At 32.4% G+C, this 16789-nt stretch overlaps 1 protein-coding gene across 1 annotated transcript in view; it reads left to right on the top strand.

Moving 5' to 3' along the window:
• EYS (eyes shut homolog) overlaps positions 1 to 16789 on the top strand; it is a 1324234-nt gene that overhangs the window by 402458 nt on the left and 904987 nt on the right. The window contains 4 exon segments of the mRNA XM_047769134.1: positions 3956 to 4052; positions 4240 to 4273; positions 4275 to 4348; positions 15365 to 15510. Coding sequence (XP_047625090.1) covers positions 3956 to 4052; positions 4240 to 4273; positions 4275 to 4348; positions 15365 to 15510 — 351 coding nt within the window.

Below are 16789 nucleotides of genomic sequence, written 5' to 3'. Positions count from 1 at the left end.
AATGAACTTTACAAAGGATTAAAATATGGAAAGGACTCTGTAATATGTTGTAGTGAAGGGAAGAATCAGCTCATTTTTTGTGTACTATTGATTTACAATTGGGATTTTAAGTTGGATGGATTTGTGGTACAAGAGGAAGCAAGCAATTGCATTTAAATGTGTTTATTACTCCAATATATACTGTCATTATGGTCATGTCACATTACCTGAGGTGCCTCATTTACTTGACAGAATGGTTTGTCTAAATTAAAAACTACTCCTTTTGACAACTGAAAACATGTGCTCCTGTAGTAGCATATATCTATTAGGTTTAAATAGCTGTGGAATTTTATATTGAGAAAATTTTCAAAGAAAATATATATTGTTGCTAATTAACTTTAAACATATCAAATGTTTATTACATTTAAAAACATTAACTTTTATATGCATTATCTAAAAGCTTGGTTTAAAATCATGTTAATAACCTCATTAGGGCCTATTGAAAGTATTAGTTCTACCATTTAACATATTATTGTTTTCAAAGTTAAATTTGCAACTATTTTTTAATATTGGTTAAATTTTAAATAAAATATTAACATTTGTATTATGTCATTTTAAAATAAAAAGAAAAATATTTTTAATATTTTCTGACTTGCCAGGAGAGAAAGCTTTCCTTTTGTTTCCATAAAGATTTAAAATCCATGGAAAATTAAAATTTTGATTGGAAAGAAATAAAAATACTTTCTAATGCTTTTAAAATAACTCACTTTAATAAGTATTGATTTTTATTTTAAAATGTGTGGTTTTTGCACTATCTTATTTAAATACAAGGAAGCATACAAGTAGAAGATATATTCCAGTTGTTCACTATTAACTTCATTTCTAATTACTTCAATTGCAAACTACTTCTAATATGAGAGCTTTCAACTATAGCCCTGAATGATAAAATGCTTCCTGAAAAGGTTTTATGGAAACCTAACTATTGTTAGTGTACTTCCAGAGAATAAAAAATAAAAAGGTTACACCTGTTAGAAATGAGAAAATATTAAATAGTTAAAAATATTATACCTAGAATCTACATTGATTTATTTCTGGACTTGAGCAGTATTAGTAACTAATTTAAATGTAAAAATATCATTTATTAACCATTCATCTGCATTTGCTACACCAATCACAGGCAAGACAGTATCAAAAAAAAGATCAAGAGAATATTTGCTTGAGAATTTCTCATTATGTTCATTTGAAGAACTCTACTGCAGTTAATAAAATAGAGTCAGCTTAATAGTTCTGGATAGGAATAAATAGGGGAACAGCATAGTAGTAATTCACTGTACTTTGAGGTTTGGCAGACTTGTAGCTGGCAGTGCACATATTCAAAAAATTGCCCTTCACATGAATATATATCAACTGCTAATGCCAGGACTATGGAAAATTTAGTTTGGGACTAAGATATATACATTTCACTCACTTAAATTCCCCTTTGCTTTCTCAGTAAAGTTTTGACTTATTTTATATGCAGTCCACATCTACTTTATTTTTTCTCCAATGTCTACTGCGTTTCAGCGATCTCATTTCCTCAGTTCATTGACATATGTTGCAAGTTGGTAACAAAGCTCCATCTCAGAAATGTCAAACTAAATGAATAAGGTAAAAGCATGGAAAACAAGGTTATTCTGTGAGCTGTCCAAGTTCCTTGGTTCTGAATGTTCTGATTCATCAGCGCAGCTGAATTCAGGGTGGTACCCCTGTAGTTAGCCAGTGTCCTTGAGTTCTAGTACCTCGAAAGAACATTTCTAAGAAGGAATTTAAGGTCAAAACGCCCTGCCTCCTAAAGAAAGTTAGTCATTCTAAAAGTGGGAATGGTGGAATGTATCCAGCTTTCTCATCTTTAACTTGTAAAATAGTTTAACTGCCATATCATAGTTAAGGAAATAGCTTATTATGTTATGTGTAACTGTACTGTGACATTTACAACTTAAATATAACAGTAATAGTGATTTATGAATAGTGTTGAAGCACGTTGGAATAATAATTTGTTCATCTAAAAGTAGGAGAATCATATTAACTTGGAAATAACTAATTTCCAATAATAAAATTTTGTTCTTAATGCTGAGGATACAGTATCTAGTGCATGAATGAAATTGTAAGCATGCAACTTCAGAGTTTAACTTGAAGGATTTGATAAATGAGTAAGAAAAAGATAGTACAATTAATGCCAATGCTTGTCTGGAAGACTGGTCTGCTAGTAACATAGGCACTCCAGGTTACTTATTAATGTTTCACAGGGCACCTTGTTCCATTGTTCTACTTTTCACCTATTGTTATCTCTACATTTAAAGGGAATTTCTTTTAGATATCATGCAGTCAGTTCTTTTAAAATAGTCTGATTGTGTCTGCCTTGTAATTGAAGTGTTTTTTTAACAATCATATTTAATGTAATTATTAACGTATATGGCTTTAAATCAATCATCTTGCTATTTGTTTTCTACTGTTGTAGCTTTACTATGTTCCTTTTCATTCTTGTCTCCTTTTGGATTGTCATTTTAAGTGGTCCTATGATATGCTAAAGGGGCAGCTGGATTTCACAAGACTTAATATCAACTTGCTTGCCCCAAACTCTAACCGGAAGTGAGTTTGGCTCTTGACCTGATGGCAAACACCACAGAAAATGGCCTACAGTAGCTTGTGGTGTAGTGTGACATGAAAAAATAAAGCACCTAGTCCCAGGTTATTTCACGGGAGCCTGAGTAAGGAAAGAGGGAAAGAAATTTCCACTCAGCAGTAGGAGCTGAAGCTCTTATACAGATAGACAAGGGAAGCTGTGTTATAGCACATGCATGCCAATATTACAGAGGATTTAAAACTTTGAACATAAAGAGATGTTTGCAGATAGGATGATGAGGAGAAACCTTAGAGAAGGTACATTGGGAAGAAGATGGCCATTCATGGGTAGCTAGACCCATGTCTCCAATATGTCTCTATCCCTGTCTATGTGTATAGCACTAATAAGGTTTGCTTAGAATAACTTAAATAGCCTCTGTTCCACAAACTAAAAAAATCTGAGTAGACATTGACATTATAATGTCATCTCAATAATTTGGTGCTTCATTGTGTCACTGAAAATGTAAAAGAAAGGAAAATCCTCTTGTTTCTTGTATTTCTAACTAGTATAGAAAAAAATATTAGCAACCAAAAATGAGTAAAAGTGTATACATACTATGATAACTAGTTATTCTATAACCATGGAAATAATTATTTAAATGGTCATCATAAGTATAAAAATATTTAATGTATAATCACAACGTTGAAAATCAACTATACTTTAAAAATATTAATGTATTTTAAATAGCGATGTAATCCTTTTTTTCTGGTACAAATGTGTTGAAATAATTACAACTGCCTCTTTCATAAGTCTGTATAATTTTCTTTTTTTCTTTGATTTTAAAATATAACTGGCATGTGTTTAAATGGATGACTGATTATTTAGCTGTGAATCAGAATAATTTGTTTTCTTTGAATCACTTGTATATGAAAAGCAATTAAATAATTTGCCTCATCTGCTAAATGCCTTGAATAAATTTGATCATTGAAGCTTAAATTGTACTTTAAGATTGGTCATCCCATTAATTCATTTGTTTTCCAGATTGTTTCAGTTCTTTTTTGTTCAAACACCTAAAGACTTTAAAACAACAGCAACATTAGGAACAGCTCTATTTCCACAGGAGATTTAGTAAAGTATTCCTTCCTCCCTTGATTCTTTCATTTTAACTCATTAAGTAGAAACTAGTATAATTTTATTCATGTATTATGTGAAATAGAGTCATACGAGAGGCCAGGGAGGAGATGTTTCCTCTCTATCTTTTCCCCCCTTAACTTCCATTATGAGCATATTCTCCAGACTCTTTACTACTAATTCTGATTTTCACATTCTAAAGTACAGATTGCTTATCTCTACCCATTTCAACTCTTTTTGCAGGATTTAAAGGTCAACACTGTGAAATTAACATGAGTGCATGCCTCTTCCTTCCCTGTCAGAGTTATGCTGACCATAAAGATGGGGTCAAGAATTTCAGGTAGAGAACTAAAAATCATTTAGACACATGTTCATGCATCTAGATCTATCAAATGTATGCATATTTATAATGTCAGTTGACACACTGAACACATTTCTGGTTATTAAAAATTGGCTGTGCCAGGGTTAATTGAATTTTGGGGTTTAAATTTTATGTCAATGGAGTTATTAAATTTATTGTTTAAAAGGTGTGTTTTCAGACCTAGGTTATCTGGACCTCTAATGTGAAAATGAAATTAATGAGGGTTCCTGTAAACCTTACAAAAATAGTGGAGTCTCTGTGGACCTGACAAATAAGTTAGAGGCTAGATTTTTTTTCAGAATCAAATCATGGGTTATTTTTTCCAGTTCTCTTTGAAAATGGAATAGTAATACCCTTAGTGGAAGTGAATACATGTTCCTATTTGCAGTGTCAAAGTGTCCCATTAGGGCTCGTTTGCTGTGTGTAAATTGTAATTCCTTGTGGTTTTCCTCTGTATATCCATGTTGACATGTGAGGTTAAGAACCTTTTGTATACAGTTCAAGATATTTCATTTTTTCCTTCTTAGAAATGACCATTTATGACATTTGCCCATTTATGTTCTTTTCTTATTTATTTGTAAGATCTTTTATATATTCTAATTATTAAAAGTTTTTTTAGTTTTGTACTACTGAAAACATCTTCTACTGATTGTGGCTTGATATTTCACATTCTTCATGAGACTTTTGAGTACTAAAACCTATTTTATTTTTGGCTGTACCCATGGCATATGAAAATTCCTGGGCCAGGGATCTAATCTGGGCTGTAGCTGCAATATTCACTTCAACACTGGATCCTTAGCCTACTGAACTACAGCAGGAACTCCTAAAATTTATTTTTAATGTAATTAAATTAATCATTTAGTTTGTGAATGGCTTACTTTTTTAATTCCTATTTTTAAATGTTTACCCCACAATGAAAAGTTGTTTCTTATATTTCCTTTTAAAATATTGAAAGTTCTTCTCTTTATATTTAAATCTTAATCTATCTGAATATTGCCTGTGTGTGTGTGTGTCATATAAAGTAGACATAAGGTTCATTTTGGCAATGTGACTAACCAGTGTGCCAGCTACTTGTGGTGGATGAGTCCGTCTGTTATTTACTGATAAGCCTGATCTGCAATGCCTTCTTGTTGCAAGTCGGTTCTCATATATGACTGTCTCTATTCTGTTTCCTTAGTAATAGTTCATTTGTCAATACCTTAACTACTTACCTTTGAAATATCTCAATAATGGATAGGACAAGGCACCTCATATTTTTAATCTGATTCAGAAAGATTTATCTACTTTTGACAGTTCCTTCTGTTCTGCATAAATTCTTACATCCAAACAAGCAAACAAAGACCAGATAGGATTTTATTGGAATTTCATTGAATTTGTAGATCAACTTAAGAATAATTGATATTTATTATTATTTAGTCTTTTAAAATGTCTTTCCAAAACAAAACATTGAAAAATTCAACTGGTCATTCACTGATTGGGATAAAAAGACTCATGTGTCAGGTCATAGTTGTTCTCCAGGCTCAAGAGCTATATTAATTTGTTTTAATAGAGATCTAACATCTAGAATTGCTGTCAACATTTGTATCACAACCTAACCTACTTACATTTCTGTTAATTTTATATTATTCCTATCATTTTATATGGCCATCTGGCTTTTGCACTCTCCAATCTGGTGGAGTAAATGGCATGCTTTGAATCATTCCTACAATTCTCAAGACTTTCAAGGGGGCTCTGATTACTACAGGTCCTGTAAGTATTCAGAATTGCCTTCAGTTTAAATTCTTGATAATTCTGAGGAGACATTTCAAGAACTTCTAATTGGACTTTCCTCCATAATAGCTCTTATTCCAGTGAACATTCTAAGCCTATTGACTACAGTATACATTCAGGGACTGTGGGGAAAAAGAAAACAAAGCAGAAAAAAAAAATAGATTTATGATCCATCCGCCAGATCTCAATGATCTTTTACTCCTATTGATGGAGAAGTGATATTCTGAAGAAAATTATAAGTTCAAGCCAGTATATAAAAACTCCTAAAATCTGAATATATTTATTTCATCAGTGACTAGTCATACTGATAAATGGTTTAAGCTTGCTCTGAAGAAGACTTCAGGACTACATATGGAACATCTGGGACTATATTGCAAGATCTTTCTGCAAATGTGCTTACCATCCTTCAGTTGAGGGACTAAGTCTGTGACATAACTTAGATCTGAAGTTGTGTAAGAGACTAGGAATACCTACAAAGGAAAGTTTCTGTACTGCAGATACATATGTTTAATTCTATACATGTAAATAAGCTGATTATCCATATATTTCATTTTTAGAAAGTCATCACCACCTAGCCACTGCCAAGAAGATCTGTGAATCAATCAATTGGTCATCATTCTGTTTCTCTGATTTATATGTTTATTTACTCATTTTTTTTAAATCTGATAGTCAAGCGTATCCAACAGGCTTTATCCGTTCTTAGATCCCATTACTCTGAATCATATCAAGGAAGCTAGTTTCATTGCAGCATCCCACACTGTTACTTTCAGTCTTTAAAGGATGATCACCACAAAGAACATAGTGCCCTGACCCATACTCTTTCTAATATTATAAATGGAGTGCCCTTCTGGTGAATGGAGTTTCTTCCTAAGAGATTGAAATGTCCTTCTGTATTCTGTGGGGATATAAATTATGGGGTTACTGGGCAGCTTACACATAATTGATCCATTCAAACATTGCTAATAATAGCCTATTCTGGCACTTCTACTTCATTAACCTAAACTGGAATTAAGCTTTATTTTTGATCAGGCAGCTCACTATACCCAGGCTTGTATCAGCACATTAAATCTCTCTCCATCCATATAAATGGATTCAGCTTGTTTGTGTCTTGTGTTTATTCTCCTTTGATCTGATCACCTTAGATTCAATCCCACACATGCTCCCCAATTTTTTAATTATATGTATTTCTGGGGTTTTATGAACCTCTTTCAAGGTACAGGCTAAGAGTTAAGTGTTTCTATCTCTCATCAACCAAAGTGGAATCTAATTCTTTTTACGGGTTGGAACCAATGAGAAATGCTTGGGAAAGGGCAACAGAAAAACTGGTATTGGTTTGTAGTCAGCTCTTTGAGTGGCATTTAAAGGAAGGCTTGAACATTGAGAGGTACAGATTCCCTGAGTCTTGGGGCAGGAACTGCTTCTCCCAGTAGGGGGTTAAAATGAATTCATAGATTTATCTATTCTCTCTCTATAGGGGTATGTATGAATGCCTTCAAAGTTACTACATAGGGTGTATTGGTTTGATGTCATTGTTTAGCAAAAGAAAGAAAGAAAGAAAGAAAAACAAACACAAAACGAGTAAAAATTCAGTGGTTAAAAATAAAAATCATTTATTATCATTTTCATATCTGTAGTCTTTTGAAAAATAGTTATGTTCATCCAGGTTTTCCTGTCACATAGCTGATAGGGGAGGGATGTTTGCAAATCTGAATCAATTTTCATTTCATCCAGGAGGGAATGAGACCTCCTATTGCTTCACATTCTTATAAGTATTTGATGTTGTCACTGCTCTGGATTTTGGCCATTCTTATAGTATAGTGGTGTGACACTGTTGTTTTGATTTGCATTTCCCTGATGACATAACTGGAGCATCTTTTTATGTTCTTATTAGACATCACAATGTCTTCTTGGTTGAGGTCTGTTAAGATCATTGGCCTATTTTTAAATTGGGGTATTTTTTTTCTTATTGTTGAATTTCAAGATTTCTTTATATATTTTGGATGATAGTCCTTTATCAGACATTTCTTTTGCAGTTTTTTACTTCCAATTTATGGGTTGCCGTGTCATTTTCTTGACATAATCTTTCACAGAACAGAATTATTCTTTGATTTAATGAAGTATAGCCTAAAGTTCTTTCTTTCATGGGTCATGCCCTTAGTGTCATATCTAAAAAGATAACTAAATCTAGTATCATCTATATTTTCTGTTTTATTATCTTAAGGAGTTTTATCCTTTTTTTTTCATTTCATATTAGGTGTATGATCCATTCGAGTTAATTTATATGAAGCATATGAGACCTGTGCCTAGATTGCTTGTTTTGTATTGTTTTCATTTTTGTATGTGGTCCTCCAGTTGTTCCAGCACCTTTTGTTGAAGAGACTTTTCTCCATTGTATTGCCCTTTTCCCCTTTGTCAAAGATCAGCTGACAGTATCTTTGTGGATTTAATTATATGCTCTCTAGTCTGTTCTATTGGTTTGTCTATTCTTCAGTAATACCAAACTATTTTGATTATTGTAGCTTTATGTAAGTCTTGAAATTGGATACTGTCAGTTCTACTTTGTTCTTCTCTACAATATTGTAAGGCCTATTCTGGGCCTATCCCCTCTTTATATAAACTTTAAATCAGTTTGTCAATATCCACAAAATAACTCACTGGGATTTTCATTTGGATTTCATTGAATCTAGAGATAAATTTGGCAAAACTGACATCTTGACAATCTAAACTTCCTCTCCATGAACATGCAATATCCCTCCATTTAGTTTTTCTTTTATTTAGTACTTCAAAATTTCATAGTTTCCCTCATATGAATCATGTGCATTCATTATTCGATTTATAGCTAAACATTTAATTGGGGAGTACTAAGATAATCTTTAATGAAATATTAAAACATATTTTGAAGAATACATATCAACCTAAGAATAGTGATTGTTGACCAAAAAAATACACAACCTGAAAGTTGAGAGTTGTTTTATTTGGGGCAAAATTAGGACTTAAGCCCAGGAGACAGCATTTCAGGTAGCCCTGAGAAACTGCTCCAAGGCAGTGAGGGAGGAGCTAGAAATAGGAGATTTTGCAACAAAGGCAGGGAGCAGGAACAAAAGAGGCCTGGGCTCACTGAATTCATTCCTCTGATATGCCTCTCAGCTATTGGGGCCAGTATCCTGAATTTTCACACCTGCAGGACTCACCTGATCTCACCCTTGGTGTGGTGACTGCATTTATAGATGACTTTGATTTTTTTTTTTGTCTTTTTATCATTTAGGGCCTCACCCATGGCATATGGAGGTTCCCGGGCTAGGGGTCCAATCAGAACTGTATCCACTGGCCTATGCCAGAGCCACAGCAATGCAGGATCCAAGCCGCGTCATATCCCATCTTTCTTGCAAGACATTTTTAATTTTTTTGTTTCTGTTTTTTTTTTTTTTTATGGCTGCACCATGGCATATAGAAATTCCCACACCAGGGATTCAATCCAGTATGAGAAAGTGACCTATGCCACAGCTGTGGCAACACCAGATCCTTTAACCTATTGCACCAGACCAGAGGTCAAACCTGCACCTCTGCAGCAACTTTAGCCTCAGTAGTTGGATTCTTAACCATTACACCACAGGAGAACTCCTCCCCTTTTTTAATTTAAACAATTTTCTTTTGGTGTGTTTTTTGCATACTGATATTAATTTACCCATTAAAAATATTTGAAATAATCTAACAACTCATTTAAGCCAAATGTCATATTCATATATTTAGTATGAATTAAATTATAGACACAAAAACAGGTATTACATAAGACTTCATGATTACATTCATATTTTTAATCTGTTCCATCCTCTTGATTATTGAAATTGAGGCCTGAAACAGTAATACTTAATGACATCATTTAAGGATTAATTCCTTGAGATATGACAGATATAGTTGACAGCCACAACTACTTCATATGCAGAGTCATTAAAAAAATGGATATTGGAATTGATGTTTTCTGACATTTGATAAAATATGTTTGTTATCCTATAGAACTAATGTTTTTCAAGCCATATTAATTATTTTGCTTATGCTACAAACAATAACATCAACCTATTGAAAATGTCCAGCTAAATAGAGAATTCACCAGAGCAATTAGAGAAACAGTAGCAGGTCTATTCAAATAATGCAAAAGAAAATTTTCCAAATGCCTGGATTGTATTATTATAATCAAATCATTATCAAGGAGAATAGCATGTGATATTCATGAGTTTAACAGTCGTTTACTGTTATAAAGTTGAAAATGTGTTGGTTAATATGCATTTAAGTAAAGACAAAAATCTGTACATTCTTCTATAAATTTTTGCCTAGAAATCAGTTATAAAACTGAATGACTTCTATTCAACTGAATATTTTGCCTTAGCACCATTGTTTCAGATTAAATCTTTGCCCTATGAACTAAAATGATAATAATGTCATAAAAAGACTGTATTAAAGATAATCACTCTATGAAGAAACTATATTGAGGAGAAAAGAGTTGATTTACTTTCCTTGGTCCTTTTTGCTTGAGGTATACAGAATGTACAACACCTTAAAATACAGCACCTTAAAGATGGAGATAAATTAACACATGCAAAATAAACTATGCATATCATAGCATATTAAGGATCCTCTTAGAATAATATGAAATTTGATAATTTTTCCATGTGCAAATGTTCAAAGTAATATATTGACTTTGATTACATATTTTTATAAACTTAAATATGCCTTATGTTAAAAAATGAAAAATTAAAAAAGAATAGGAAATAAGATTTACATCACATTTCACAGCTGATAAAAATTTTAAAAATACCGATGGGCTTATCAGACACAACTTAGAATAGATTTACAAGGAGATCCTGCTGAACAGCATTGAGAACTTTGTCTAGATACTCATGTTACAACAGAAGAAAGGGTGGGGGAAAAAAATGTAATTGTAATGTATACATGTAAGGATAACCTGACCCACTTGCTGTACAGTGGGAAAATAAAAAACAATTATAAAAAAAATTAAAAAAAATTTAAAATATTATCTAAAGTATTTGTTTAACTGCATAAATTTTTAATATAAAGATCATTAAGTTGTAAATGTATTGTCCATGTTCTGGTTAAGAAATGTCATTACTTGTAAAGAACTGTGGTTTAGGAATGCAGATTTAGTGTCACAAGAAAGAGTTATAAATTGCATTAAAATGAATTATAAATTCTCACAAAAACTGAATTATTAAAACATATGCTAAGATGTTATAAAATTTCACCAGCAACATTTTATAATTTTGTTTCTGGCTGCAGGTTTTTGTAAAATAATATGTTGAAAGATATACAGATAAAAATCTTAATATTACAAAACCCTTTTTCAAACCAAAACTCTAATTAAAAAATCTATACAATGTCTCACATATTGTAATATTATTTAATCAATGTAGTTGCTATATTTTAAAATAAATCAGATTTCTAGAAGCATAAAAACAATTTATCTATTAATTCCTTCCTCATCTGATATAAGATGGAAATAAGATAAATAATAATGTAAGACAGGGGTTCTAAGCCCTTGTAATTACCTTGCATTTTTCCATCTTTTTCATTATGGCAAAATCATCTTATGTAAGTTACAATTACTTTACTTAATCTCTATTTTAATATCTTGAATTTCCTTAAGAATTTGTCTGTTAAAATGCATTTCAGTGATTGAAAAAGTATGTTGAAAATCTTGAAAAAATTAGGTGACATATTTTTAAATATTTGAACAAAAATGTTCAAAACATTGACAACCTATTTAATTCCATTAAAACTTTTGAAATAAAAATCTGGTTTTTAAATTAGAAACTCTGCTGGAAAACTGGACAGCTGCATGTAAATCAATTAAACTAGAACACACCCTCACACCATGCACAAAAATAAACTCAAAATGGCTTAAATACTTAAAGATAAGACAGGACACCATAAAACTCCTAGAAGAGAACATAGGCAAAACATTATCTGACATAAACTCTACAAATAGTCTCCCAAGGCAATAGAAGGATTAACAAAATAAACAAATGGGACCTAATCAAACTTATAAGCTTTTGCACAGCAAAGAGAACCATTACAAAAAAGTGAAAAAACAGTTTACAGAATGGGAGAAAATAGTTGCAAAGACAAGGGCTTAATATCCAAAATATATAAACAACTCATACAACTTGAGGACAACAGAAAACAAACAACCCAATCAAAAAATGGGGAGAAGACATAAACATTTCTCCAGAGAAGACATGCACATGGCCAGCAGCCCATAAAGAGATACTCAACATCACTAATTATTAGAAATATGCAAATCGAAATTACGGTGAGGTTATCATATCACACCTCTGCACATCTACAGAACAGAAACAGACTCACAGACATAGAGATCTGATCTGTGGTTGCCAAGGGGGAGAAAGGGGGAGTTTGGGATTGGAAGATGCAAAATGTTATATTTAGAACCAATAAGCAACAAGGTCTTACTGTATAGCACAGGGAACTTTATCTAATCTGTTAGGATATGGGTGGATAATAGTATAAAAAAAAAAGTCAGCAAAGCGACCCAGTAGAAATTGGTACAACATGTGAATCAACTGTAATTAATTTAAAAAGTAAAGCATTTTTTTTTAAATTTACAGGGAATTTCTTTGTGACTCAGCAGAAAGGAACCCAACTAATATCCATGAGCATGTGGGTTTGATCCCTGGCCTTGCCCAGTGGCTTAAGGATATGGCATTGCTGTGGCTGTGGTGTAGGCCAGCAGCTATAGCTCTGATTGGATCCGTAGTCTGGGAACTTCCATATGCCTCAAGCACAGCCCTAAAAAGACAAAAAAAAAAGGAAAAAGAAACATCTATTTCATTAGAAATACATTACTATTTCATAGTTCTGTTTCTTTGAGATAGGATATTATATATACATATATTTGTTTTTAAAAGTTGTTAAAGTTTCATCAAAAGGAGGACGTATTTTAGAGATTTTTAGTATATGGTACAATAACTATTATATAATTAAATGGATCACTTAAGATGTTAGTAAAAATGTTCACTTCTTTTTTTTCCCCCCTTAGCCTAGGTAAACGTGGTCTGCATAAAGAAGGGGTGTGAACCTCTGCAGATAATAATGGAGGAAGAATACAGTAGTGCTGAAGGGACAGGGATGGTGTACTTTAGCCAGAGGCCAGTAGGAGGAGACATTCAGTGAGAATCTTTTGAGGCAATCATGCACTTTCACTTTTTAAGTATTTTGAAGGGCCAGAGTAAGTGCAAGGGGAACAAATTAGGAGCCTATAGCACTGTGCTTGCCCCTCCAATTTGAGAGGTGGAGGAAGAGGAAGGGAAGAAAGAGAGGTTGGGTAAAGGAGGAAAGGAAGAAGAGAGGGTATGCATGTATATGTGTGTGACTATATACATTTTCCTGGGGAAAACTAAGCACGGAGATTCAAGGTAGAAGCTCTATTCTGGATTAAAGATTTGATTTTCATGGACATTTGCCCTAATATGATGCAATAAATGAATACAAGTTTTAGTAAAAAGGTTAGAAGGATCCAGAAAGCTAAAACTCAGATGTTAAGTAGAATTGAAAAATGAGCAAATGAGATCTGGGTAGGTGAGCAAATATAATCTCATTAGACATCCTCAAAACTATCACATGAACCAAAAAAAATTTCTAGTTTTTTATGTTCATTTGTTTTGTTTTTTGGATTTCACTTGTAGGTAAAATCATATGGTATTTGTCTTCCTCTGTCTGACTTATTTCACTTACATAATACCCTCTGAGTACATCAGTGTTGCTGCAAATGACAAGATTTCATTCTTTTTTGTGTCTGAATAACATTCCATTTTATATATGCACCACATTTTCTTTACCATTCATCTGCTGATGGACATTTATGTTGTTTCCACATTTTGGTGATTGTAAATAATGCTGCTTTGAACATTGGGATGCAGATAACTTTTCAAATTAGTATTTTCATTTTCTTTAGTCAAGTACCCAGAAGTAGAATACCTGGATCATATAATAATTCTGTTGTTAATTTTTTGAGGAATCTTTGTGCTGTTTTGTGTAGTGGCTACATCAATTTACATTCCCACCATCAGCACACGAGTGTCCACTCTTCCCCACATCCTCTCCAACACTTTGTATTTCTTGTCTTTTTGATAAAAGCAATTCTGAAAAGTGTGAGGTGATGATACATAGATATATAGAGCAAATTGGTGATTGTCAGGAACAAATTGTTGGTTGTCAGGGAGGTGGGAAGATAAGTGAAATAGATATAGGGGATTAAGAGGCACAAACTTCCAGTTATAAAATAGTCAAAAGAATGTAATATCTAGCACAGGGAATATAGTCAATAATATTGTAATAACTTTGTACAATGACAAATAGTAATTGGACATATTTTGGCGGTTATTTTATAATATATAAAAATATCAGATCACCATGTTGTATACCTAAAACTAATATAAAATTCTAAGCCAATTATACTTCAATTAAAAAAAAAAACAAAATAAATCCCACATCTTCACTGTAAGAAGGCAAAAAACATAAAAATTTTCACATTAACAGAGGAAGTAAATTGTGTGTTTAAAATAGTGAAAACAATGTTTCTCATTGTTAGAAACAATAATTGCAGATATAGAAATTGGCTAGACTAAAACGAACCCCATATATATATATTTGATATATTATGTCAAGTTATAAATGGAGTATCAGTATATATTCATACGTATGTGTTTATAATATACATATATACACTCAAAGATACACAACATAGAGATGAACACATAAGTATGCATAGGCATAAAAGACACAGATACACACACACACACACATATGTATACACACACACATAAAAGTTATCTTGGTTTAAATTCTTGAGGAGTCAGGACTCGTAGGAGAAATGTTTGATTTCACATCTAGGACAGGAAAAATGTGAGATAAACCTGGACTCTCTTGCACTAGAAAGTAAAAAAGTGCTCAAAGAATGATGGAGCCAAGTCAAAAGGGTACAGGAGACAACTTGATATGGTTCCCACTGTCAAAATCTCAGGCAAGTTATCAAAATCAATTAAACAGTTATATATTTGACCCATTGAATAGAAGAAAAATCATGAATCAGTATAGCTACAAATCAATAATTGAATATATGAATGAATAAATAAATGAAAGATAGAAAATGGAAAAGTTTTCCTAACAGTTGAATGTCATCTAGTTAATGAGGAATAAATGATGTGTTAGGAAATCATCATTTGGAAAATTGTTTAGAGATGATTGATTTAGTTGAGATCATCAATGGAGAACATCTATTTTAAGTTAATTGAAATCTGCAGGTTCTGGCGTACTGATTTGATCATGAAGCCAACACAGGTGAATTGTATTTTTTTTTTTCAAAGAAAAAAAATAAGGTGAAAACATTACCATTTATTTTAATTAAGAGTCTGAAATTTAATGGATATGTGAATTATGTATATAAGGATTTTTTTGTTGTTGTTACATTATTCCTTATTATTTTTCTGTAGACTTGTATGTCATTGTGAACCTGAGTATCATGGGTATTTTTGCGAACTGAATATAAATGAACATCAAACATCACCTTGTCCTGATGGAGAAAATGTTGTCAACAGAACAGGGGGATACATCTGCCTCTGTGCTCCTGGGTATTCAGGTAAATCTCTACCTGATATGTCTATATCAATATGTTGTTTGTAAATAACTGGTACCCTCATATCTACTGTGCAAGAGACTCTTTTTCTCTTGCAAAACAACTCAGTAAGAACAAAAGCCATGCTTTTTAAACTAAAATTTGATAAAGTCTAAGAAATATATGAATTATACATCAGGCTGTTTTACAGTGAAGTTTATCTGAAGTATGCTTATATGCTTATAACTCAGAAAAAAAGCATTGTAGCATGAATAATCTAAGAAATAGTACTGTTATATCCATTACATGAATGTCATTTCAAAAATATATAGTAAGTTTAGCTCTTTTAAATACACTTATGTGCTAGAAATCAATCAAGGAGCTCTTGTGAATTTAAAGTTCCCACAAAAAAATATGCTTTGGAGTCAGCTGCCTCAATATCAATCATTGCACAACATAAATTCTATCCAAAAATAAATGCAAAAGTCATCAAGAAACTTAGGAAAGAGCATTAGCCCTCTAAACTTCTGCTGAGAAATAGCATTTATGAAATACAAAAAGCTATATTGTTTGGCATACTGATATTGATTTGTGGGCCCAGCAAGAATGTATTCAAATCTCAAATCACAATTTATTAATGTCTGAATTCTACACCACTGGGATCTTTTAGGTTCCTTTCATGAGGTAAACTTAGGTAAGTAAATCTAGTATTAGATTCTATGCTCTTAGGAATAATAATAAAAAATACACAAATAGAAATGATATTGAAAAGCAAAACTGATACAAAACTAAAAGCATTTTCTGTGAATTTCAATCAAAAGGCAAGAGGAAGTTGTCACCTGAACAAAAAATGCATAAGTGTCTTTCCTGAGAGATAATGGCAGCTTTGAAAAGGTTAACCTGGTAGCAATTGTTACAGGTACAGAAGTCTCAGCTTAAATTTTAAAAAAATTAAAATTACTATCTACAAATGTTATTTAATTAATAAGAAGCCTTACATTATGGCTCCAAAGGTATATTTTCTAAATTTCATTTTCCATCATCTTCCAAATGTTTAAAATTTGTTCTTGAGTAGTTCCCATTGTGGCTCAGGAGGTTAAGAATCCAACATAGTCTCCATGAGGATGAGGCTTTGATCTCTGGCCTCCCTCAGTGGGTTAAGGTGTAGGTCCCAGATGTGGCTCTGATCCCATGTTGCTGTGGCATAGGCCTGAAGCTGCAGCTAAGAATCAGCCCCTAGCCTGGGAACTTCATATGTTGCAGGTGTGGCTGTAAAAAGAAAAAAGAAAGAAAGAAATAAAAG

Source organism: Phacochoerus africanus, chromosome 2, assembly GCF_016906955.1.
Source record: "Phacochoerus africanus isolate WHEZ1 chromosome 2, ROS_Pafr_v1, whole genome shotgun sequence".
NCBI classification, from domain to species: Eukaryota; Metazoa; Chordata; class Mammalia; order Artiodactyla; family Suidae; genus Phacochoerus; species Phacochoerus africanus.
The sequence above is the reverse complement of the archived record's forward strand: the minus strand, read 5'-3'. Positions and strand labels throughout refer to the sequence as shown.